The sequence below is a fragment of the Aythya fuligula genome, chromosome 1, assembly GCF_009819795.1.
Source record: "Aythya fuligula isolate bAytFul2 chromosome 1, bAytFul2.pri, whole genome shotgun sequence".
Taxonomy (NCBI): Eukaryota; Metazoa; Chordata; class Aves; order Anseriformes; family Anatidae; genus Aythya; species Aythya fuligula.
The window spans coordinates 92,216,793-92,244,490 of record NC_045559.1 but is presented as its reverse complement, the minus strand read 5'-3'; the positions used below and the strand labels follow the sequence as shown (position 1 = coordinate 92,244,490).

General features: G+C 42.5%; 1 protein-coding gene across 9 annotated transcripts in view; it reads right to left on the bottom strand.

Annotated features, from left to right (window-relative positions):
• The window catches only part of BBX (BBX high mobility group box domain containing), a 131,952-nt gene that overhangs the window by 47,729 nt on the left and 56,525 nt on the right, over window positions 1–27,698 (bottom strand). For 7 of the 9 annotated variants that reach the window (XM_032183525.1, XM_032183512.1, XM_032183534.1 and 4 more), the window contains 3 exons: window positions 8,971–9,141; window positions 7,196–7,438; window positions 1,210–1,408 (listed from right to left, as the gene is read on the bottom strand). In XM_032183525.1, coding sequence (XP_032039416.1) covers window positions 1,210–1,408; window positions 7,196–7,438; window positions 8,971–9,132 — 604 coding nt within the window. In that variant the 5' untranslated portion in view covers window positions 9,133–9,141. Of the gene's footprint in view, window positions 1–1,209; window positions 1,409–7,195; window positions 7,439–8,970; window positions 9,142–11,564; window positions 11,587–27,698 lie in introns of those variants that run through there. The other 2 variants (XM_032183543.1, XM_032183560.1) reach the window with 2 other exon arrangements.

The following is a 27,698-nucleotide window of genomic DNA, read 5'->3' as shown; positions in this document are numbered from 1 at the left end:
CAAGACCAAGACCTACTGCCTGTTCTTCCTGTAAAGTCAATAAGCAGCATAAAGCATAAGCATTACTCCCCTGATAGCCAAATCAGAACGGGATGAAGAGGCTTGTGGGTTTTAGAACTGGTCTCCCACATATCACTATTATGTTGCAGGAAAAAGTATTTTGAATTACATTTCACAGTTCCTTTGTAGCCAGGAGGAATTCCATTACAGGAATTTTCATACCATTATGAAACTGGCAAAAAAGTGCAAAAGCCTGTTTATCCCTTTTATCCTTTTTTTCACTTGTTCCATAAAACTATTTTCCACTCTCTAGATCAAGATGTCTCTAAGCAGAAAAATCCTGTCTGTCACACGATTGTCATGAACTAGGTAGAATGCAACAAAGTTTGAAATACATCAACTTTAATAAAATTAGAAACCTTAAAAAGACAAAAAAAAAAAAAAAACACACCAAAAAAAAGTGTGTGTGTGTGTGTAATTATTTTCCACCTTGACTCTAGATTTTTAAGCTGCCAGTATTTAAGAACATTAATAACTCTTATTTCAAGGTCATGATTGCAACAGTTCTGCTATTAGTGGATATCAGCAAGAGATTATCTGCCTTTCACCAGTTCAGGCTCTCCACCTGCACTGATTAAAGTTTTTTATTATTATTATTTTAAAAGATTATGTACTCCTGCCCCCATGATATGATAGGAAAAGGCAAATTTTAAGTAAAAGTGAATTATACTTTTCTTGCTTTAAATACAAAAAGCCTTAGTTCCACAGGTACATTCATCCACAAGAATTATTAACACCTCCAACTTCAGACACCAATAAATCATGCTGGTAAACACAAAGTTATTAAACACAGTACTAGCCTCCATGAAAGAAAGAAAGAAGGAAAAAACAGACTACCAGCACTATCCTTCTATAACTAGGAAATGAAAATCTCTAGTTCAACAGCAAATAAGCCTGAACTAAAAATAACTCAAATCTAAATGGCCACATCTTAGAAACTACCACATATCTGGACTTGACTCCAACACAGCAAATATGTAGTATAGAAAATGGTACAAAATTGTTACACAGAGGTTTAAAGATAGTCTTAGCAACTTAATTTGAGGACATGAAATGTATTTGCAGGTCTTGCAGCTCCATCTCCATGTCGCATCCTCAAACAAAGCAAGGATGCTATTTTTGAGAAACCTCACAAGACTGAAATCTCACCTGCCATCCCGAAGTTGAGCTGTGGCATTTCTTCACTTTTTGTCACTTTCCTCGGGCTTGGCAAATCTTTTGCAGAGTCTGAAGGGAAGGCCCACAGTTTCTTCCTGTTTGTAACAGTGGAAGTCTGTGTTTTCACAGGTTTGTTTGTTGTGGGGCACCACTTGTACCCTGGGTTTGCCTTCATAAATGCATCCTTGTACTAGAAAAGAAAAGGAAAATTACCAGTTGTAACGTTATACTATCTACAGGGCAACGGGGTGCACTTTTTATAAGAGGATTTAATACAGTAAATAATCCTTAAATGTCTTGATTTTTTTTAACAGTTTAGTCATGTGCTAAGAGTCTGACCACCAACACAATCTAACAAGAAGAAATATTCAGATATTTCAGATATGAGCTGTACTTAAAAAAACAGTTAGGCTTCTCTTTTCTCTCCCGAGGGTTTAATACACATATCAGGCTGAAGTTCTGATCCTGCAACTTGCTCCCCAGTGTTTATATGCTCACCGCTTGGGAAACAGAGAAGACAACCACCTGAACTCTTTCTCAGGTAGTCTTTTAGTTTGGATGAACTGAAAACATTCATTTGGCAATAAATGCAGCATAATGCCCCTTACTTTGCACTTGCTCTGTAACACCTCAAAATTTTAGAATATTTGAGTTATGCTCTTACCCAGACCAGGCACATCCCTCTGAAAATAAACCGCCACCTACTTTTCTCTTTTTCAGCAGCTTCTGATACATCACCCGAGCCTTCCTTCCAACAGCATGCTGCACGGCCGCAATAAAATGAACCGGGACCATTGAAAATTCTCTTTGGCCTTGAGCACGTATCGTCGTTGTTTGCTATATTCTTGGTATGAAGCACCAAAACAATCTAAGCTAGACTACACAGAGGGGGAAAAAGGATCTGCATCCTACACGGTTTGGTTGGAATAAAAGCACTCGGGGCATCTATTCTCAAAACGTGGCGGTGATGGTTTCCAAGCACCTTGCTGCCCGGCAAAAAAAAAATAATAAAAAAAATAATCTTTGACCATTAACAGCAATAAAAAGAATGCATTTCAGTATTTCAAACTTGTTGCTATGCAAGGTAGAGAAGGGACGAATCAGCGGGTCATGCCAAGCATTCCAGCTGCAAATGTTTGTCTTACAACTGATAGGCACTTGGAGCGCCCACTGCTGTGGGAGGCAGGCTGCCAAGTCAGCACCAGAGCTCGCCGCAGGGAGCAGGAGCTCAGCACCTCCTAACTCATTATCAGGTGGGTCTCGCTGGCAGCAAGCGAGGGAGAGAGCTGTTTTGTCCTGAACTACACGGCAGGGCAGCCACAGAGAGTTTCTTCTGCAATCACCTGTGCTCCCAGCTGTCCTTGGTCTCAATTTTGCATGGAAAATCACCTGCATGTACGCTTCATGCACATGCATGCCACAGGAACACGCAGAGGGAGGAAAACAAAAAATCCCTTGGGTACCAAATAAAGAGGAGCACTCTGAAAACCCTGTCCTCTTAACAGCGTGAGTGCTGTGCTCTCCCAGACCAAGAAATGGCGTGCCTTGTGGCAGGCTCTTCGTTGCATGCACCTCTCTCTCCTACTTTCACTTCCATCTTAAGCTGTCAGCCGGCACTTTCTTCCCCCAGACCGTAGCAAGGATACACACGATTCACTTTACAAGCAGCACGGCGCCGTGTGAACCTGCCGTGGGAAGTCCTGTATTTATAGAAGTGGCCATAAATAATACAAATCTGCAGGGACTGCTGACCCACATACACCCCGTATTTTCCGGAGAGGGCAAGTGGATTAAATCTGCGAGCGAAGGACTGCGACACCTCTCCTCTCACCCCTTTGCCTTCTCCTCAGTTTGGTTTGGGAGTTCATTTTGCCAGCGAATGCAGACCACAAAAATAGCCTCACAGAGGGAAGGGGAGGGGAGGGGAGGGGATAAGGGAAGAGGCGGAAAGGAAACGCACAAAGCGAGCTTTGCCTTCCATTGTTAAAGCCCCAGCCCACTCATGAATCATGTTTCCAGCCTGCCGAGTTAAAAGCACCGAACCTCCAGTGATGAAGTACGTAAGCCCCTCGTATCGGTGTTGCTGTTCTGAGTAATTGAATTATGCTGCGGATTAATTTGACAATCCAACAGGCTGCCCATCAAACGAGAGCCATAATGCATGCCATTTGCCAGACGAGGCAGCGATAAGCTTTTAATCAGTTTCCAACAAGAGAAATTCAAGTGATGCGGTGTATTAATGGATTTTTTCCTCTGCAGAGCCAAAAAGTTAACATTAACTGTACTCTCCATAGAGGAGGGAGCCAATTCAGGCAGGACAACTCACCGGCTCCTTTCAGAAATTCAACAAGCAAGATAAAATGAAAAAAAAATATGTATATAATAAGTTAAACAATCACCAAGAAGCAGTTTTATAAAATGCACATAGGGGCCTGATCCAAATCTCTGACAGACTTTCAGTATTGATTTTCATGACAATTACACCGAGGCCTAAAACGAAGTGATGGATTCTGCTTGGCAGGTCATGAGAAGATAACTTAAATGAGCTACACGGTAACAAGGAACAGCCACAGGCAATAGAAGAGCTTACTCTTTTCCTCCTTTCGACCAACTATGCAGTAAACCAATTTAACACAGCAGCCTAAGGAAGCCTCTGAAGTCCCTTTAAAAAAAAAAAGTTATATTTTTATCCTGGAAGGTAAAGGCACCGCCCTCATTCCCACGCAGAGCAGCATGCCAGTGCCTTCAGGACTGCCCTGCGGGGTCATGTCCTGAAATTCCAGGTAGCACAGACAAAGCACAGGCTGTGTGTGTGTGTGTGTGGGGGGGTCAGGCTGATGCATCGTTTCCGCTTTGGGAAAGCCTGGGGAAGGATGCAGTATGCGGTGGGACGGGTGCCGTTTCAGAGCTGAGGTCCAAAAAGGTGCTGTGTTTAGATGCAAGCTCCTTTCATCACCAAGTAAAACCATTTGCCTCCTCCAGCGCCATGGGAACTGGAGCACACCAAGCTGCACAAGAACAGCAATGGTTTCACTGCATATTCTCCATGTCTGCTGAAAGCTTCCAGCCCCCGAGCAGGGCAGAAGCTCTGTGAGAGTTAACAGAGCACAGCCCCCCTGTTAAATGCAGTAGCCAGAAACGATGCAGCTTATTTATGAGCGCTCAGAATTCATTTTCCTCGCCGTGCAGTGAAATGCTAACACACGGCAGGAGCACTTGTGGTTCTACTCGGAGTATTTATCAACTACTGGGCTTATATCCCACATAATAAAACTTTCAAAGTTAAGTTGATCTATGAAGCCTGCAGGATACAAATGGAAAGCCTGCTCCTTAAAGGAAACACCGGCAGAAACCGACACTGAGCTCTGCAGGCACAGCATGAAGTCTCGAGGGCAGGTGCTGCTCCAGGAGACCATTAACCACCAGACTGAAAATAGAAGGAGCGTGGGGCCAGCTCTTCTAAGAAATTAAGGCATCCCGAGGTGCAGACAGGTACATAAAGGGATTTTCCAAAATTGCCTGAATGAAGCATAGACCTCATCATCCTCTCAGCTGGAATCAGGGACAGGTACCTAATCCACTAGGAAGCTTCTCATAATTCCACTTGACAAAGTCCTGGGCTGCCTTGCTCGCTATCTTTAAAAATCCTAGGCCCTACCTACTGCTAGGCACATGTGACAAAATGTACCAACGCCTGCTGAGATGGTATCAGTTGCTGACACCACGCAGGTAAAAAACTGGAAGTTGCTCACTTGATGCCTGATCTGAGTTCACTGGTTTTGTAAACTCTGGCTCCGAGTAGTAAAACCATTCTCAGGACCGTAACCCAACGGAGCTTGTAGCCACTGCAATGGTGGGCCGCTTCTGTCAAGCCCATTTGTATCTCTGGAAGGGCAAGGGAAGCTCGGGGAACACAGGACGTGTTGGGGGTGAGGGAGAGGTGGCGGACATGACACAGGGGTCCTGCGGGAGATGCTGGAGGCTGTGCAACGAAAATTGGCAGTCCAAGGTCACTGAAAAGCTGCTTTAGGTAAGGGGAACTCATCCTCTGCATTTTATACCTCAGTGAACTTTTATATATACTTGCATAGACACACACACAGCCCTATATATATAGGTCCTTAAACAGAAGCGTACCAGCACAATGGTAATGGTATGCTATTGCAAAGGCATTCACCTCCTGGACTTTTAAATTAGCTCTCCTTAGGAAAAAACAAAATATCAACACACAGTTCTAACTAGAGCTGACTTTAGCATCCTTTTGACGGTCTCAACAGTGAACCTAACTGTACAAGCGAGTGCTAAAACAAGGAAGTGCTCCACACGTAGAACAGGCCTGTTTGTGAAGAAGGCCCAAAAACGTTCAGTGGCACATTATAGCTGCTAATTACTGTTGTAACATAAAACCATTTAAAGAATAAAAATTATACATTATCTCTCTGCTACACATTCTTGGAACTTGTGGTAATGATCTAACTACTTAGATTTATTGTTTCTCTTTGACACTGAACATGCAATTTGTTCTTCACGCCAACAGAAACAAATAAATCACCACAGGAACAATGATTTCTACAACAGCATGATTAATAGTTTCAGATCTGTCACTTCATATAGAAGTTCTGCAATTATTTTCCTTCTTAACGAGTGAGTTTCCTTCAGCAAGACAAAAGGCTAAGAAAAACAGTCACATCGGATTTATTTCTTCCAAAAATACTTTCTTCATTTTCGTCTTTATTTTTTTTGCATCTGTACCAAACCTCCTAATTGCCCCTTCCCCCAGCACGTCAGGAAGCATCACTGATCTGTACGTGGGAATGCAGAACACGTCAGGAGTGGCTGGGCAAAGCTAAGGCTCAAATATTTCAATGCTGTGTCACAAATGGGACTTCAGAGTAACTACAAACACTACTTTAAAATGACCTGCCATGCAGATCACTTGCATGCGAGCCTTTCTACGCTCACGCAAACTACTGACATGGCTGGATCTTATATATATGTTTTATCAGCAGCATACAACTTCACGTGACTATGGTTTTCCCACCTGTTTCACAGCTACCTGTGTTTCTTGTAGTACACTGGAATAACTTCACAAATGAGAGAGGTCCTTCCTTCTCACCAGCCCTCCATTATTTTTTCTAAGGCTGAATTCAATGGTTACCCACAATCTACATCATACAGCTAACTCCTGCATTGTCTTTTGGGGTAGCATTATCAGCCTATATGCCTGTGTCTTGCATGTTCTACAATCAATACCCACAACACTCTTCCTGGGGAGAGCTCATCAAACACAAGCCATTTCCCAAGAAGCTTTAGTTAAATTTTAAAGTGATATAAATACACTCTGTGAAATATGGGAATAAATCTCTTTTCCTTGCTCCCAGTTAAAGGGCTCTGACTGCCTATTCCTCTCTGATTAGGATATTGGGACTCTCCCTCAAAAAGACTGCTATATCAGAAATTGGTAACAATACAAAGAGAGAGTACTTCATGAAACACTATTAAAGTTCTTTAGCATCAAAAGTAAAAAGAGACTGCATTTGTCAACTGTACTTTTGGCTTGGTCAGCCTGTATTATTGACAGCAAATGCACAGCATGAAGTAGGTATCGCTACAGCCAGCTAATATGGAACTGTACAATTTATTGTTTTCGATTGCCACAACCTAATGCATTAATGCTTCTAGTGCAGGAATTACCGGGTGATATCTACCACAAAGTATATAGTGTTTTGTTTTGTTTTTAATGATTATTAGAGCTACAGTAGTTTGTGCACACAGACCAAACTCTTTGGATTCTGGTCCAAAAGACCTAGCAAATCCAGGTAAGAACAACAGTACCTCTGGGCACCGTAATCCCACTGGGGAAGGCTGAGGAGTCCAGAGAAGAGAAAGACCCTATCAAAAGCACTTAATGTACTAAGAAACAGGAGACAAACATGTAATAAACTCCCTTTACATCTACCATTCATACAGTACGTACCTCCTTGGCCATGTCAGTGTATTTCTGCTTCTCTTTTGGATCTAGAACAGCCCACCAGTCTGCCAATATCTTGGTTGCGCCACGATTATCGAGGCGGGGGTGTTCTTTTCGCACGAGAGAGCGATGGCGTTTGCAGAACAAGAGAAATGCATTCATTGGTCGGCGAGCTCGTTGCTCCGAGGACTCGTCATCTTCAGTTTCATCAGCATCCTGCTCTAAACCATCAGCGCCGAGGAGCGGCACCTACCAGAACCGAAAGGGAAGGGCTGTAAACTCAGTTATAGTCTGAGAGCATCTATAGATGTGCTCGAATGAGGGAGATGCACATAGGTTTGCACAGCTGTCTGCAAAGGCCATCTGTAAAATCTAGAAGACCAGGAAGCCTACATCCAACCTCCTTGCCAGAAGGTCCAAAGTTCACCCATTCAAGCCTTAGATGCTGACTCACATTCAAGACTTCAAGATGTAGATGTTGACTTGCAAGTGGAGCAGATTTCTAAGCTGAGGAGCGTTCTCTAGTAACAGCCCTAGAGGGGCTGGAAGGAGGGTATCCTCACTTCCAGTTTCCTACACGCTAGATGTTATCCCGGTGAGATAAGGCGAGCAAAGCTGTCTTGGACCTCAATCACACCTGCTTGCAATGACAAAGTGCATAGGAACAAAAGTGCACAGGAAAGAGTTGCTCCCCCGTCTCCTGCCATTCATTTCTCAGCCTGAGCTGCCTTACAGCCTCTGCAGGGCAGCCCGGTCACTGCCAGAGGGCAAATCCCAACAGAAATCGCTGCCAAAACGCACTCGCTCAGCTCAGAGACCAGCACATCATTCACGCAACAGACGCACCACAGAAAGCAAGTTATAACTTAATGAAGTTAATGGGACAGAAAGCCACCTCCTACCTAACCACAACACTGCTATTTTGCACCAAGTTGTGGAAAGTGACCTGGGGTCGACAGACAGCACTGTCAGAGTATCAGGCTTCTCCTAGTTGCTTTTCACCCTCGACAAGGTCCACTCTTCCTTACCAGCACGTCTCAAGGCAGCCTCCTCAGCACTGACCTGTCACTGCCTGCCTTACCGAGGCATCGAGGAGATGCCGATGTGGACGTTAACTACATGATGGAAACGTCACGTCTCCAAAATCCTTAATCTCCCATTCCCACTTCTTGTTACAGAGGTTGAGCCTAAAAATACATTTGTGAGGTGACACAGCAGGGTCCTTACAAAAGAAGAGTAAGGCCAGCATCACTGAAGAGTACCAAAACACCAAGGGTCAAACAGGAGAGAGATTATTCCACTTGTGCTCACACCATTCTGGAGAATATGCTGAATTTCACATACAAAGGTAGTAAAAATTGTTGACAGACTTTCCTTCTTTTTTTCCTCTTAATTTTTTTTTTTTTGGTAAATATTAAAAATAGCCAAACCCAGGGTAATATGTCTAAAGTAAACATTTAAAAATATGTCAGAAAAAACTACCTTAAGAGATCAAAACTAAGATGTGCAGCATGTAAAACTTAGTTAAAACTTCTACAATCTAACTCAAAAAAGCAGGGTTTTGCCCAAGATTTTGAAATAATGATGGAATATTCACATTTTAATGCTATTTGTTGCTTGCTTTTATAGCATTATGTGCACAGTATCGCAATTTTATTTTATTTTTATTGGCTGGGTTAGCTCGCAAAAGAGAACAGCAAGAAACACAAAGTAAAAACACAGCTGGGGTAAATCTGACCCACCATTCACCTTCTACAGTCCAAGCATCCAATGAAGTCTACCTTATCAATATCTTCTTCTTCCTCTTCTTCCTCCTCCTCTTCAGAGAAATCAAGGAGTTTCTTGGCAAGCAGGGGATGCCACTGAAGACACTTTCTTTTTGGTCGCTTCCCAGTTCCTTCTCCTTCTGTCGAATGATCCTTATTCCTACTACTGCCTTTCATTACTGTGACCTGCCGTGCAAAAACAGTCAGATGTTCACAAGAAACCCTTACACACAAATGACCATCATGCAAATACTTAGACAAACCCGTAACAAACGCATGGAGCTCCTACACAAGACACTGAGAAGGTTTTTGCACGTTAATAGGTAGAGGTTTATTTCAGTTATCGCTAACAACAAGGATGTGTCCTTTCTCATCTCAACGTTTCCAGCAGGTCGGCTAGTGAGATGCAGCTGAAGAGGATGAGATGAAGGCAGTAGGCAGCCCAGCTCTCAGATGTGCTCCTGCCTAATCGATAGCATGAGCGCTCACACGCCATGACGCAAGGGGGTGAGAGTCTACAGAGCTCCCCCAAACCTGTGCACACTCCATTTTTTCATATTTTGCTACAGACAAAGCCAGGAAATCCCTCTTTTCAGCAGTAGGATGTATCAGCAGCTACTCATCTGTTGATTACCCACTTATATATAGCAGTGCTGGTGCAGAATCCCGTGACACTATGAACTAGGATTTCCCAAGCACCATTAAAAAGTGCCATAGGGAAATCTGACTCCTTGCCTAGGGGAAGCAAATTCTCATAGATGAGTTTGAAACAAACAACCTGACACTTGCAAGGCTGCTGCTCTAGGAGAGCCCATGCACAGCAAACGATATGCTCAAGCAAGGGCCTGCGGAAGGTAAACAAAATTCACACACCTGTCTTGCGCACGTCTCCTCATCCGAGTACCTTACTGCTCAGTAAAAATAGCTGCTTATCACATGCTAGCTACCAGTTTCAAGGATGGCTTAGAAGATGTGCTACCCAAGGTAAGACTTGCACTGCACTTACACAGGCTGCCCAAGCCTTGGTGCCACACTTAGGGCAAACGCCTCACTGGGACCACTTCATGCAGTGCTCAGCAGGAAGAGGCATCGCAGCTCCAGCCATCTTCCTGAGTATCCCACCAGTTTAGCAATCACTCATTTTGCTTTTTGCTGCTGTCTTCCCAGCATTTTTTTGGTGGTTAACTACTGGCATGTTGGCAATATGCCCTTGTTTGCTCTAGGAATGTGTATAAGCAGCTGCTTCCCCCACAGACTTGAACAGCACAGAAAACAGAGGGAACTTCAGGCACCCGGCTTGCTGGAGAAACCTACTGAACCCTTAAAGAAGCAGGTTCAGACATTTGAACTTAAATACATAAACGTGTCCTTCTCCTGTACGTGTATTACACTTTATTACTTCCCCCCTGCTTATCAATAGTATCTGCACCCCCCGTCAGGGCTGCCCTGTGACTTAGCAGCTGTCCATAAAGCCCCCCCTTTGCAGTTCCCAGCATCCTGCTTTTACACGGAGCACATTCATGGCACATTCACTCTGCTGTACACTTTCTGCAAGCCACACTTGTCCTTTCAGCACGTGTTATATGGCACATAATCATGCACCATACCCCATCTTTAATCTGTGACTTGCAAAGAGGATCCAACAAACACAACGGGAATGAAATACCCAGAAACAACTTTGGTTTCAAGACGACATTAAAAGGTGAGAAGGATCAAGCAGCAATCCAGTATTGTGAAATGAGAGGTTGAAACCATTGCTATCCAACAGTCAACTTCATCACGTACTGTTCTGCACAGCACTTCCCACCTTTGTCTCCTCCTAAAATGCTAAATGTCTCTGTTTGCTTTTGCCATGCCAGGTATTTTCCGACACAGCCCAACAATGTGGCTGAGTTACTGTTCTAACTGTTCTGAGACTTTAGAGTTTGTTATATGACAACCATTTGCCTGCTACTTCAGCCAGCAATGCACGTGGCCTATTTCTGAGCACGGGAAGCGTGCTATGGATGGGACAGAGTCAGCTCTGCCAGCCCTTACCACTGACTAAGTTTACCTCTGTGTGGTTTTTGCCTAGTCATTCAGAAGTAAAATGAGTATTACTGCTAGCCTTCTACCTCATTAGTATGAAGCTAAATTAACATTCAAAGTGTCCTCCATGATCCTCCTTTAAAAATCACAGCTGAAGCCCTAACACGATTTCAACATAATCTCTAACCGGCAGCTTTCTGCCTCCTGCCCTCCTGAAGAGAAGTCGGAAAATCTCACAGGACATAAGTAATCCCACAGGGCATTTTGTACAATTCTCCATCTCTTTAAGACCCTACCTATGCTCCGTGCCAGACACGGCAGGCGAAAAGGGAACCTGAGCGCTGGCTACCTTTCAAACCCGTAAGGGACTCTCAACACATTATTTCTCTTTATTACCACCTAGCTGACAAATAATTGCTTTTGTTTTCCACACACGTAGGCTAGGTATTGGACATCCAATTAACCTAGAATAAATTAACCAGCATTCGCTGCACACCAGTGGTGAAAGAGAAGCGTATGCTCAGCTGGAGGAATTCAGCCATGTTAATTAGGTTGTTTTCTCAAATTGTGATCTATTTTACCTTAGTGGTCACTCCAAAGCAACAGTTCTGCTCCGCAGAAGTTGTTTTTAGCACAGCAGCTCACACTATCAGCCGAACGAGCATGCTGTAGATCTCAGACACAAAGCCATAGCTTGGTTATTTAACGGGCAGCACTCATTACAGACAGACACAGGGTCTCTCTCTCTTCAACTTTGGAGCAAATGCCTGCAACAGCCTCAGTCTGCATCACCTAACAACAGAAGTCGGACTGATTTGGCCCCAGGGATGGGAGGACTGCAAACTGCTTCCACAGCACAGTCAGGAAGCCTTCCCACCCCAGGCAACCTACCTACTCTATTCCCTATAACCCCACTTCTTTCCTAGAAAATAGGGGTGTAATTCATAACACGGGGAGATAAACTACCCCACTGCTATTTTTTAACACTTGTGTTTTCAAATATTCTCCCCTCCCCATTTTTGGTTATTTAAGTTCTCGTAAGTTTTGACCTACGTTTCAAAGCCCTTTTTTGGTCCTGACTTTTTGCTGATGTCTCTCACAGTCCACACAGGACTGACATTATGAAAAATGTTTTTATTCTCTATTACTTTGCACAGAGCTTTTCCTCTTAAGTAAAAAGAAAGCTGACATGGTGTGATGAACTTGTTTTCTTTTGGACTGCTTCACCTTCCATACTATTACCCCACGCTGCATGGGTATTTCTGCCACAGCTGCTGCTGGACTCACACACAGTCATCTAATTCTGAGAGGAGCTGTCCTGTCCCATCCAAAAAAAAAATCTAATGAAATGGCAAACACATCTAACATGAGCAATTTCATTTATTTTTTTGCATGGACGATTTTGGCAAGACATGTTCTAACTACGTAAACAAGACATTCAATGCTCAAGTGAACGCGTGTACCATTAAGTGACAGTGCAAGTCTTACTGGAATTAATTACTTGTTGAATGGCAAAACATCAATGGAACCCACTTACTGGAACCTTCAGATTCAGCTGGTTTACCCATTTTTTTCCCCTGACATATAATCAACAGCATGTTAGTTTCTTGTTTTGTATGGGAGAAAAGGAGCTGGCAGAGAGAAGCAGGCAGAAACATCAACCCCTGCTTTCCCTCGCAGGGATCCCCGCATGCTGGCAAGTATCCCTTTGGAAATTATTTGGAACCTACAAAAACTGAAGCATGTGCTTAGGCCTGGCAATTTAGCAGTTCTGGGGAAAGTCACAGAACAAGTCACAGGCAGTCTCCGCAGGATTTGTGGCTTAAAAAGTAGAAAATATACACAGCACTCCAAGCGCAGTTTGCAACAACAGGAACTTATGAACCATATCACAAAAAATGTAACTACTTCTGCAACATCACTAAAAATATCATACGTCTTTTAAGGCAGAGTTAGTAACTTCTAGAAGTTAGCAAGAAGAATATTAAAGCCAGCTAACAAGATTTTACAAGATACTTTTTGGCTTCAGCATGATAGAGTGGCAGACAGAGGGAAAAAGAAGGAATATACCAAAAAGGACAAGACAAGAGTATGTACAGCTTTGCTTGAAGTAAGCTACATAGGCTTCATAACACCACCAGAGGATTCCTGTCAAGGCTGATATTCGTGATCCATCGACAGCAAGATACACCTTCTGAGAGATGCTCTATGCATCTGTACCTTCGGTGCAGATACAGGTCAAATGTTACCGAGGTATTGCACCAATAAAAAGATTTTAACCATTTTTTTCCCAATATTTTGTGCTGGCTATTAGATTTCCTTTCTGGTCCTGGAAATGTTCATCAAAGAGTCACAATTTTCTTGAATGTCTTATAAATATGTATACTTAATAGGGGCTCAGAGGGGAAAAAAAATAATACAGCATACCTTAAGAAAAGAGCTGGATGGGGGAAAGAGGTGGGGAGAGAAGAACAATTGCTTAGCTTTTTATGACAGACATTTCTAATTCCATTATGCACCTGTAAGTCTTCCTTTTTACAATATTCATCAGCAACAAATGCTTTATTACCTTCATTAAGTTTCGCTTTTCTCTTACATTCCTCTGTTGTTTACAAAACCCAGCAGACAGGTGACTGACTTCTTCACTCCTAATTTCAGGACTACCTGACCTCACAGCCACCCAGAATTGCCTAGCACTGAACAAGCCGCACTCACTAGGTGTTCCCCAAACTATCTCCTCGTATTTCACCAACACCAAACTCTTTAAAACGGCCCTAAAAGTAACAAAGCGCTGCAAGACACATGCCATAACACAGGCTACAGGCAAGAAATCCAAGAGCTACATGAGCAGAGTCACAAAGACCTGAAGTGCAACTACAACACAGTCTGTGTTGGAAGGCTCTCAGCACAACGCCTGATCTCCTGCAACACTCATTTCCATTCGGACAGTGAAAATGAATTTGTTTTCCTGTTACCTTACAACCACTTCTCCAGGAATCCAGCTGGGCCTCTGCTAAGTCCATACAGGTTACTGGCACAAAGCAGCAAAGGGAAAAATTGAAGTGGATTTTCCACACTTTTTTTTTTTTTTTAAACACTATCGAAATTCTCTGTTACTTTATAAAAACAAGAGTGACTTTACAAAGTCAAGAGTGACAAGAGGAATGAACTATATGATACTAATGCCTCGGTGTTTTGGGGGCTATGGAGCCAATGAAAGGAGCTGCGTCAATACAGAAGCCGAAGACGAGGCAATGAGGCCACTGTCTCACGGGTCTACTGGGAGGAACAGGTATTTGAATTACCAAATAAAAGGAAAAGGAGACTGCTGGCGGCAAAATGACACCAAAGTGAATACAAAAGGGTTTTATAGAAGTAATTTTTTTAAGCTCTGGAAAAACTGAACCAGAGTATTTCTGTAATGAAGGACAAAACCTCATCAGTACTAATTACTGACCAGTCAGTGAATGTATTCTTTATTGTTTCCCAGCAGAAAGCCATTAATGAGCTTTCTAACTTTCGGGGATGTGATGCCTTAATGGGGTCATGCTGAGACTCAGCAGAGTTCTGCTTGCTGGCAGAGGTTTGGGAATGGCTGTCACCACGTGCAATGCTCTGCAACAGAGCAACAAGTCAGCAACAAGTCTTACTTAATTTTTAATGACACACTCTTCCTTCTCAATACATGATTTTAAACTGTTCCTTATTCGCTTGGAAAGCAACCCCGAGTTGTTATTCTCAAATACATAACATTTAAATCCAAGCCCACCAAGGACGTCAACACACCTGATATCAGAATGACTTAATTAAAAAATAGGGGGAATAATTGCGTAACTAAGGTTCACTTGCCTTTTTACGTGGATTTCCTATAGTTTTGGTTAATATTGGCATCGTTAATCCTTCCAAGCTATCAGTCAGAACAGTTGTAAGGGCATTTGAAATGCTGCCTCTCTACAAATCTGCTTTCCAAATGGAAGCCACAGCAGACAGACAGGATGGCACAACAAACCCTCACACTACTTTCATTTACGACATGGGAACATTTGCCTGTGCTGTGCCAGGAGGACTCTGTATTGATGTGCTTGTGTCACCACTTCAAGCAACTGTGTTATAAAAGATATTAAAATGAACATGAATCTTTCCATGAGATTTCAACAAACAAATAAAAAACATAGCTTGAAAAGTCGGGAGATGTGTGATCTACTGCAGTCATGTAATAACAGCTGACTTCAAATAATGATTTCAGTGTGTTTTTTTTTTCTTTTTTCTAGTTCTTTTTTTTTTTTTCCCTCTATAAAAGACAATCAGAAAAAATGCAATAAAGTAATATTTTGCTTTGTAAGGAGTTTGTTAGGAACATCCTCATTAAAATAAATGAAAGAGGGGTAAACTCTCTCTGCTACAAATATTCCCTTCAAAAGGCAAACCACTTGGGAACTGGATGCTATTGCTACCGTCCATGAGTAAACTGAGCAGGAAACTAAAATTGTGGCTTTGGTTTTGTTCACCCCCACCTCTATTTACATGTGTTTTATTTCACCTCCAGTCTGAAGACCAAGTAAAAACCACTTATTAAGCAAAACCCAATCAGTACAAGTATTTTAGATCTGTTAGTGCTGGAAGGTACCAACTACCAGGCTTGAAGGAATCAACTCCTCAATCTACACTAGAAACCTTCAGGAAGTAAGATATGGTTTGGGAAACTGTTAACCTTTTATTTTCTACCATGCTTTACCCTAAATACAACCTCCGGAAGCAGTCGGGAGTTCAAGTACTATTTACACTTTTAAAGCACAATAGCAAAAGGATCCCATGGCAGAAAAAAAGACTTCTGAAACATGCTTGCCGAGGCGGGGCACACCAGGTCCTGCCATATTTTGGGATGGCTTTTAACGAAGCCCTCAGGGGCAGCCCGCCCCTTTGCTACCACTTCCACACCCAGCCCAACACCGCTCGTGAAATTGCACGTAGGAGGCCAAGCCCTGCTCCGCAGGTGAGCATCGGTACGGTATGGCCACGGAGATACAGAGGGGGTCAAAAGGAGCATCGGGGACATAGGTTTGGGCAGCTTTTCCACAGCCACATGGCAAAAGAGGAAAGGGGAAGCAAGGGGAAGCCACACCCATTTTGGGGCTGCTGTGGCTGGGTGCCTACTCCCTGCTCACGCAGAGCCACCAGCAAGTGCTTCAGAAAGCTGGAAGCTGTGGTGAATACCTGCTGCAGGGAGGCGGGGGCACCATGACAGCTCCTGCAGCGATGCCCTTGCCACAGGCCCAGGGAGAGCCGGTGAGGTGGATGAGGTGCTCCTGGGACTCTGGGAGAGGGATGAAGCTGAGCACGGGTGGAAATGAAGCCCAGGGAGAAAGAGAATGGTGTTAGTGTGGGCAAGGAGGGAGCTGGAGGGGCTTACTTCCAAATCTGCCCCGGCCTGCGGTGGGGATAAGGGGGGTGCTTCTGGCAGTTCTCCACATGCGCAGTGGGGAGATGGAAAGCTCGTCCTTAAGGTCTGTGCTTTTAAACGTAACCTCCCCAGTGCCAACAGCCACACACAATTAAAAAAATAATAATAAAAATAAAAAGCAGGTAAAGCCACCCAACAATTTCCATGCCATCTCCTTCAGGACACGGCTCGCTGGGGCAGCCGAGGGGAGCGCTGCTCCTCTCCCTGGTGCCTCAAAGCTCTCGCGCACCAAATGGGAGAAGCTGCCTTGCCTCACTAAGTTTGGGGGTGCAAATCACTAACATCTTCGTTTGAATTGCAGTAACGCCTCCAAACAGACCCCTGCAGAAGTACGTAATTTAAACAGTTTAAAACAACCAGCCACAACTGCACCCTCCCTTTGTGTTAACATCTTTTCCCAGACTATGGCTTTGTTCCAGTCATGTGTCAAAAAGCTCTTGTCTGAAGACCTATGTCTTAACCAAAACAGGCCTTTTTTTTTTTTCCTTGCATTTAAGATACAGTGAGACATTTACTGTTACAGGACTCATTTCAGCCTTCAGCAGCTGCAGAGGCAGAAATAACAAAAAAAAAACAAAAAGCAAATGGCTAGTCACAGGCCACAGCTAAACCTACTGCAGTGCCGTGTTACAGAGACCTCCACGGCCCCGCTGGTCAACACCTCTGGGTCACAAAGCGCAGGGGATGGAGTCTGGAAGCTCCTTCAGTTCCTATTTTTTGCTGACGCACCAGGACAGAGAGCGAACAGACCCTAGAAGGTGAGCAGAGTAACACCTGAAATTCGAAACAAAGGCACTGACTACCTGAGCCCAATTAAAGAGCAGCTTTTCTAGAAAGACAGCTGTCATTCCTGTGCTTTGCTGCTATTTTAATGTCACGTTGCAACGAAAGTCACTGCATTTTGTTAACTGAATCACTAGAGCTTCCCTCTAGCGTTTGCGAAACACTAAACAGTTAATCTCAGCCTAAAGAGCTTTACAGCCAGTGAGATCACAGGTAAAACGGCCACAGGAAATACTTAATGAATTTCGGTGCATGTGTACTCGCATCATCAAATTCCCAGGGGGGCATCTGCAGTTCAGCAAAAGCTTCCTCGCTGACAGGCCCCCTCGGATAAGAACCCAAAATCAAACTGAAATTTTATGTTAACAAGAGGGATGGCTTGGCATATTGCTCCGAGCCTTCGAAGAATGAGATCCTCTGATTGGTGAATGGGATTACAAAAAGCCGATCTTTTTGACTTGCCAATCTGAAAGCTTTATTTTCATCTTTGATTAGAAGGCATACAAATTGCTCCAGGGCCCAATCACGGCAGGAACACAACCGAATTCTTTAGCACAGTGCAAAGCAGCACAAATGAGGAGATGTTACTGCTGCAGACATCGCAGGGTGAGAAGAGCTGAATGGGAAAATTGTTCGACTCTCCTTTTCACCTCTTGTTGATTGTGTCCTAGCGTCTTCCACAAAAAGCAGACAATGCGGCTGTGTCCATCGCTACTGTAAGCCATTCTAAGGTTTACCATGTGCGCAGCGAAGCTTTCATAATAAAATTCAGTCATAATTGCTACCAGTCTCAGGGGAACCATATACAGCTGTGTAAGCAAATGGAAGAATTAGTCCCTTAATACATATTTAATAGGCCATAAAACATTCTTGCACAACTGAGTATTACAGTTTATCTACTTTTGCTTTCTTCAACTCACGTACAATAGATTAAGATGCTTGTCCAAACAACTACTCGGAACAGCGACCACCCGCTGCTCCTATGGAAGCGGGATCAAGATGAATGAATGGCTACAGACAGGATTTACTCAGCGTTGCTCATCTTCCAATATTATTAGCTCATAAATCATAATAATGCAACTCATGCATATCAGAAACAACAATAAAGAGGCTACATGGAGTTTCAAATAAAACAGTCTTCTGCAATGATCGCTGACAGAAATACCACAAGATTCACTTGATAAATAAATTCCTAGCTACCATCTCATTTTCTGCGGGACAAAATTCTCAGTCTCCTTCCACCTTCTCCCCCTACCAAGAAATAAAACAGGAAAAGTAGAAAAATGATGTGCCTTTGGAGTTGGCTCCCTTCCCAAACCCACACCCCCGAAGACTTCTGGGTTGATTTCCTAGCTATTGGCCTGCGCTAACATTAAAAGAAATATTCAAGCAATGACACTTTGTCAAAGTAAGTTGTACGTGCCTCATTTCAGGCAGAATACAAGAAAAGTCAGGACAGAACCAAATTGTTAAGAAGTTAGATATAAATAAAAACAAGTGGAAGCCAAACCAAATTTGCACATCTTTTTCAGTTTTACAAGTATTCCTCTTTTTTTTCTAGGCAGCGTTTTAAGCATCAGGAACAAGCTTTTAAAGCAGACTAGATTCCTTAGTGCAGTGGTGTAACTGAATCACAGAAGAAGGAGATCCAGCTAAAGGAATTTCAGTGTTGTTTTGGGAAATACCACCATCTCTCAGAGCTGTGCAGATCCACATAAAATCTATCAAAATTTGTGATGATTTTAAGAGTTGATATACCATCTCAATACCCAATTTTCAAGTGCCATCTAGTGGCTATGTTCATTTTTATTTCCGTTTGATATTTACAAATAGTTACATACTAAATTAAATTCTTTAAAGAGTTTGTTATTCTTATCACTTATTACATTATGTGACTCTTGGTTCTGCAATGGTTAAGTAGATGCATAAATGCAGCCTAAGTTTATGCGTTCTGGTGGACTGATTTTGGGCCAGAAGACAGCTGTTTTCAGGATGAAGGAATTAAAAAGAAGGGGAAAAGTTATCCATAGAAACTACCAGTTCGTTATTTTGAGTTTTTCAGTGCAGCTCAATGACTTCTCATCATGACAAAGGAAATTCTGACATGTTAAAATCGGTAAATAGTTGGGGCCTCAACCACCCACTTCAGAAAATGGAGAATAAAAAGCTACAACATGATCATATTCCAAGCAGTCCTCACAGCAAGGACGGCCAAAAATCCACAATGCTTTATCAAGAGATTTCTGTTGTACACCAAATCCAACCTGTGATCTTACACGGGCCCAGAACTTTAATACTCGATTAAGTTTGGTGACTTAGCAAGTTAGTTTGATAATAGGAACAGTTACTTCAGGTTGTTAGCTTCCCACTCCAAACATCCTCTTATTCTCTCGGTATAGTTAATCGGGCCAAGCAGATGTGACTGAATAGCCACATACATGCAACACAATGTGTTCAACGAAGCATTAAGGCTGTAGGACCTGGCACACAGACAACCTGTGCAACACCACCAGTCTACATCAAGTCCTGGACACAATGTGCATGCACAGATACGTTATGTGCTTGCATCTCTGCCTGGAAATCCCAGGCATAAACACAGAAGTCAACCATCTAACAAAGGTATTTGGGGTGCTTCACAATTGACTTCTGAGATCCTACGAGGACAATGATCATCTGCTTCTGCAATACACTTTACACTAAACATCCCCTCCAGCACGGGGCTCCTTACACCCACCTGCAGGCGCTGTGGACATGGTGAGGCCAGACGGCGAGATGCGGGTACGCACATGGCTTTGCGGGTGCAACTCCTTATTCGGGTGCTCAATGGCCAGAGCCACACGAGCCCCATGTTGGTGGTCCCTGTGGCACCTGGAGATGGGTGCACCAGCCCTCCACCACGCTGACACCGCGATGTTTGCCAGCAACCTTAATGCTAGTGCCAGCAAAACCCTACATAGACGAACCTGGAAATGGCTCGCTTTATGAGTTGGAGGCAGTGATCGGGTGTAATAGGTACAAGCCCTTTAACATACAGTGGAATATGTCTATTTGCTTTGGAGCCTGTCCAACAGCATTGAAATAATAATCCATGTGCAGGTCCAGTATACTTACAGGCTAGTGCAAACACCTCTGAGCAGTTAGATAAAAAGCAATACAAAGACCTGGAGATGCAGAAAATCACAAAGCTGTCCCTGAGTATAAAAACAGGGCATACACAATGCCATCCAGAGTAGTAAAATTTCATAATGCACAGATTAAAAAATGAATAAACAATGTTACTTAAAAACCCTCAGAAGGAATTGTATCTTATTGCAGGTCTAGCCCTCAAAAGAAGCTCTCAGCTACTCAGCACTTTGAAATCCCCCTTTTAACACCTACAGCACAGAAAAGAAATAATTATGTCCCATAGTTTCATATCTCACTGCAGAAATTGCTGCACTTCAGCACTCAATAAACTAATTGAATGAAAACATCCATTTAATTTGGAAGGCATGGAAGTTTTGGCCTGCAGGTCGCAAGCCCTTTTGAGGGTAAGAGAATTTAATGTAACCTCTCACATGGACGCCCACTCGGAGGCCACCAACAAAAGGATCTGAGCCAAGCTGGCAGAGAACTCCCCCCAAAATGCCACACAACACCAAGCATGTCCACTGCTCCTGGCAGGTAGAATGTAGATACAGGTGAAAAGAAGCTACAAATCTGAATGCAGTCTTAAGTAACTTAATTTGATAAAAAAGGTCTAACACCGAAGTCATATACCTTAAATTATTTTTAGTGCCTTACATACAATCATGTAAAAACAAAAATCGATTTTTACTTCAGAGACACGTGAATTGTGGTATCAGTCACAACATCCTGAGTAATGGAAAGTAATAGTCACGGAGATAAGGCATGTGTACCGTAATGCCTTCATGTTTAACAGTTAGCATTTTCACTGCAGTCTTACAGCCCCTTTCTCCTGAATCTCAATGGGTGTTGGACATGAATGACTTCAGACTTGTGGAAGAAAGCAAGCTATCAAGTCTGTTCTTTTCCAAAGAGGTAGTTTTATGCCCTAAGCTACAGTTGTCAGGTACTGAGTTTTCCACAAAAATCTCTCTTAAATGAGCTTCGGACTAAACCATCGGAAACAAGCAAGGAACAAGCCAAAAGCACACTCAATGTTACAAAAATGCATCACTACTTTGAGTTATGCTGAACATAAAAGTCTCTTCTAAGAAGAAAGAGACTTGACTTATTTTTAATTCAGTGAAAGACAATCACATGATGCAGCCAAGTCCACTTCAAAAGACCTAAAGCTAGGGATTTGACATGGGCAGCATGTGAAGGACTTAAGGCAAATATTTTTGCATCTTTCCCCTTACAAAATGTGTATATATTTTATTTCCATGCACATTATTTCAAGAAAAGGGAAATAGTGAAGACTACATCCATAGGCTGCCCAGGAATGGAGCTTCCACCACCTCTCTGGCTCCTGCTCTATCACCCTCATGATGAATGTTATATTTTCTTATGCCCAACAAGAATTGCCCTTGCTGCAATTTGTGACTGCTGCCTCTTGCCTGACCTCTCATTGTACATCTCTAAGAAGAGCCTGGCTCCATCTTCTTTGCAATTGGTGTTTAGATAGCTGGGGTCAAGTGGGGCCTCCCTCAGCATTTTTGTCTCCTCTCAGACATCACCAGTGCTCACAGCCTGGTACATCACACGCTTCAGAGCCAGCCACCTTGGTGGGCCTTGCCTACACTCCCTCCAGCTCACTGCTGACTCTTGGATGTGGGCCCAGAGCCTCAAAAACGCAGAGCAGGAAAGTCTGTCCATCCAGTCTGCAACAGTTTGGGCCCAGGGATGCTAAGGAAAGCCTCAAAAAACTTGCTACCACTGAAGTAAACAACCCCCACTGCTTTTCCCTTATCTGCAGTCTCTTGCCCCCATCACTTCATGACACAAGGCCGTCATGTTGACCAGGCACAGTTTGCCCCCAGTAAGCCCATGCTAGCTGTTCCCAGTCACCTTCTTTGTCCTTCCCGTGCCTGGAAATGATTTCCACAAAGACAAGTGCCACAGTCCTCCCAGGGACTGAGGTGAGGCTGGCCAGCCTGCTGTCTCCCAGATGTTTCTTTGTGCCTTAGAGACACAATCAGACACCCCAGGGTCTGGTTTCTACCTCATTCATGATCCATGAAAATGACGACGCTGTTTTATTTGACCTGTAATAACCTGAGATTACAACCATGTTAGTGCATTTGTCAGTAATTCTACGTGCAGAAGAGCTGGAAATACCAGCAGCTGGAAAACAGGTAGCACAGCTTGTTTGGTCCAACCCTTCCTCTATTTTTTTTCAGAAAGCTGTCCAGTACTATAAATCCAAGTTGGCAAACACCTTCCACACACACACACACACACCCCGACACACACATTGATGAGATGTAAAACACAGCAAGGCATTTCCATCATATTTGGAAATCTGAGTTCGATTCAGTGCAAGGTTTTCTTTGTATTTTGACAAGAAGTTTGTTTTTCAGTTGAGGGAAGAGCATGCAGTCACTGTGATTCCAAGGAAACCCCGAAAAACTCTGAGTGAGCAAGACAGCAAGCGCAAGTGAGTGAGCCTGCCATTCAAGCTGTATGTGCAATTTAAGAGTAAGATAAGAGCCTGGCACCTGATGAACAAATTATTTCTAAAATCCATGTGTTGAACATCCTGACAGATCTGCTGTGGACAGACCAGTTTTGACGTCTGTTGCTCTATGCTCAAGTGCCTTAACACAAACGAGTCTTTCCTGATAATCTAGGTCCTTGATGAGGTGGTAAGCAATTGCAGATGACCCAGCATGATTTACTTATCAAACACTTACTGGAAACAGTGAACATGTCCGTCTTCATTCAACTAGTTTGGGCAAGACTTTCCAATTCAAATTTCCACTATAACTTAGTTTAACTTGCTGTTTTATCATAGTTCGGAGTTTGGAAGAAAATAGGTGGCAGGTCTTTTAAATACTCTGGAACTGCTGAGATGTATTAATTTGGCAGCGATCTCTGTGACACATGTGACTTTCACAAGCCTTATGTGGAGACACAAAGGATCTCTTTGCAAGAGACTAACGCCAGCCGACCTCTAAAAATCAAACACCTAAAATCAACAGGGATAGTTCTTTCTATGAGCGGTCAAAGTTTGCACTGAAACTTCCTCAGGAAGCAGAAAAGGGGATTTCTTTTCTTTTTAAAACTCTGTAAGTGCTGGGGCACTACACTAAGCAATACAAAATCCTCTCAAACCTGGCTGTAGATTCTTGCATATTAAATGATGGGCTCTTAATGAAGCCCTCTCAGAATGGGTGGATTTCATAGATCTGGGAATGCCAAACACGTTCCACTCATTAAGCAGTATCTCAGAAATCTCCATCGCTGAAAATCTGAGCAGTCCTTTATCTTTTGATGCCTGTGCAGAATGCAATACAATTAGCAAAGCTGGATACTTTTAACCATTTTATAAAAAAGAGATCTAAAAAAATCTCAACAAGAAGAAAAAAAGCTCTTAATATAGCAACCAACAAGCCACAATTCATTTAGGCTTTCACCACTCATAAAAAATTGCTCTCATGAGTACTCAACATTTTCAAAAGCCCGGGGAAACTGATGGGTTCCTCTGAACACTCTTGTCTATCGGTAATAGCAGGCTACTGTGGACGAGAAAATACTCGTTCCTCAGCTTATGGTTCCTTGTGTTCTAGGAGAAAGCACATCCTCCCACCCACACCACATGCATTATCTACAACCTGAGCTCCTCCACTGATTTACACCGGGACAGTATGGTAAGGGAAAGAAGCAGACGTAAATGTAGATGTGCCAAGCTATCTGCTCAATCCTACCCTCTTCATGTTACTACATTAATGCAGCAGGGGGATTTGTTTAGTTCAGTGGACTCTTAACGATATTGTTTTCTCCATTAACAGTAACAGTCCTGATCTCTTGCTCTTTAGGCAACACCACAGTACCTCAGCAAAGTTACAATGCAAATAGCTTAAAAACTTGCTCCCAGTATTTTTTTTTTTTCCTATGGATGGTGAAAAGTGGAAGATGAGCTATCAGACACTTCTTTGCTTCAGCATCTTTTCTACTTCTGTTTTCATTGTGTCAGATTAAATGACTCACTGCAGTCTGAAAGAATAAAACCTGATTTGTGAAAGCTGGCTTTTGGTAACTCTTTCTGACATTGGCATTAAATACCTCAGTTTGCCTTATATCACAGCTCAATTATGACAAGTCAAACATTTGGCTAAAGCTTAAGAAGGGCAAATGAGTTCTCATCATTGTAAATACTCTCAGAACAGGAGCAAAATCAGCTTAGAGGAAAAAACACACTACTTCCAAAGTAGCATTTCAAATTACCTTGAATTCACACTTTCAGTGCACAGGCCTACCACTAAAGAAAAACAACAACAACAAAACGAGCCACAAACCAGACTGAGAGCACAACCAGAATCCCTAAACACGAAGGCAAGGTACTCTGTAGAACATTTACACTGAAATATTTCCTCGAAAAGCGGATGCCTCAAGACAAGCCACAGTAGCAATGGCAAACTTCCAGTAACAATACAACTAGCTAGAAGGAAAAAAAGGAAAAAAAAAAAAAAAACACCTATAGGGAAACATGTAGTGTAAGCACCGCTAGCACTGAGGTCTGGAGAGAGAACACTACCATATAAAACACACAGGTTCCCTCTGCTGCCAGGTCCCATGGCCTGGGACTCTGCTCTTTTTGTTCATTACAAACATCAGGAACGTGGGTGTGGAAAACAGCATACTTCTGAATTTCTGTTGTCAGCTGTTTCTTTTTCTTTTTTTTTTTTTTTTTTTTAAATAAAGCCTTACACACCTCAAGAATATTGAGTATAATTCTGAACTGGAATAGCTGCACTCAGAAAGTGCTGTCAAGAAAAGAGGATCTCAGCCTGCATTGTTTCTCTGTATCTCCTTTTGGCAAGGGTTTCTGAAGAACCAACAAGAAAGCACCAGAGGTTAATAAAAACTGAAAGAAGAAGTCATCTTGGAGCTTAAACTTTGGGTTCTCATTTTGTTTACATTATTACCTATTTAAAACTCACAGTTCTCAACCAACAGTCAAAGAAGAAGTGGTGCAATGGAAAACACACCAACAGCCTGGCTCCAGCTGGGTGCTGAAAACTGCTTCTGGAGTTCTGCAGTGGAAAAAAAACAAAACAGCAAACCTCCAGCCAACATAAAAAAGCCACTTCACAAGTAAACCACACCTCAAACAAGATTGGATGGTTAAGATTACAGGTAGGCATTATGGTTTTTATCTTCATATCTTTATGACCACAGAGAAACAAAGGTGGGAATACTGCTGTTCCCAGTTCTTTTGATCACTACTGGGGAGCTCTGTTGATCACTTAATGCGTAAAATTGAGCTTTTGTAAATGCCTCCGAAGTTTTTATGAGCTTTATGAAATACATTCTTATGAAGAGATTCCTAGATGGAAATACAGATATGTGCTCAGACATGATATATCTACCTCTAACTATGTGCGTATGCTAGATCATGAACTCAAAGTTTGCAGCTCTGCTACCAGCCAAGTAGAAGCTCCATTTGTGCCTGCATTTAAGGTAATATAGAGCTTACCGAAATGAAACTATCAGTACAGAACTATTTCTGTGAAGAGAACAAATGCTGATGAAGCCCGTTCCTCTCCACTTAAGGACTGGATCTCGTCAAGTGGAGGAGAATTTCCTGGTTTCCCTTCCAAGAGACACAGTAATGACATGAAGGTTTTCCCTCTTAATAACAATTTAGTGAGCAGACAATTATCAATTAAAGAATCAATCACATCAAAGTAATTGTAAATGATGCAGTGGTCACATATCGGGGAATATTTCCCATTTTGGTTTCATCACCTGTGGCCAACCTGCCTTTAGTTTTCCTCCAAAACCAATCTCTCTTTCCTGTTTGCATTGGGAACCGCTGAGGCAAGGTGCTTTAAGCTGCAGACAAGAACAACCACCACCCTGCACCTTCTTACCTTCCTGCAGAGAACTTGCCCATTGCAGCAGGAAAACAACTTGCCCACCAAACCTCCTTCAGGATGTCTCCTGAAGCCCTAAGGTGGTATGTCTGTTTTACAGAGAACTCTAGACTTGAATTTACTCCAAGTTCAGCTTCAAAAAAAAGTTAGTGAGCAGTCCAATGCCTGAGAAAACATCCCTTTTTTAATTAGAAGGACCATCCACTGAAGTATTTTTTTTCCCCTAGCATTTATTATATTAGAATGATATATTTACACATAAAGTTATAGACAATCTTTTATCTGCAATAAACACCACACCAAAAAAAATACAACCCTGCAACATCACCTCTCTGGAGAAGAGATAAGGGATCAAAACAAACAGCTTTTTTTTTTTTTTTTCCTGCCTCGTTTTCCTAAGGAAGTCCCATAAACATTTATACGGTTACACTAAGCTTAGGCTCAAAAATAATTTTAAATCAGCATGCACAAGAGATGGCACTAGAGATAGACCATTCCTGACTGCCCTTGTATTCAAAGAGTTTTCCCAATCACCCTCAGACAATTTGAGATTGTGCCTTCCTTGTTGCACGGAAAAGCTAGGTTTACAATTCCAGTAACAGATAAATATTTAGATTTTTAAATTCATGTTTTGCAGAATCTACAACATGGACAAACATCTTGCGCACTCCTTGAACAGGTATTTACTGAAGAAAAACTTTTTTTTTTAAAACAACTCCTCCTTGATAAGAGTTCTAACGTAGTTTTTTTTTTTGCTTTGTGCTACAAAGGCATAAGGGAATTCAGATTGTTTTTAAATGGTCTCACTAGAGAGAGTAAACAGTATGCAATTTGCCAGAAATCAGAATTTTACTGCTGTCTTGTACATATAGTGAAATAATGTCTAAACTGAAATAGCTCAGATAGAGTTTGACATGCACAATTTTCAGGTTTTGAGGTTCTACGGAACTTGTTACTTTACTGTACACACATTTACAAGAGTGTGCAAAAGGTGTTTTTTTTTTTTTTTTTTTTTTTTTTAAACATACCCTCAGAGAGAAAGAGAGACTTCTCAATTATGGATCACTTCAGATAATTCATGACATTAGTATCTGGCAAGATGCATCTCAGACCATTTATGCTGCAGCCTGCTAGAGCTCAGTGACGAGATGTACTGTATGAAAGCTCCACAACAAAGTAAAAGCCAGTTACATCACCCAGCAAATGTTTAGTATTTGACATTTTGCTTACTCAAGATTACCTGAGTCATGTAACTTTTCATAGGCAAGTATGGAAATTCGTATCAGCAGACTTCTAGAATTTCCTACTTGTTTAGGCTATGGAAATTACACTGCTTGTAAAAGAATAAGCCCTTATTTACCCAGGAACTCACAGTAGTAGGTTGAAATAAGAATTAGAAGCATCCAAGTTGGTTTTAGTTTAATGGT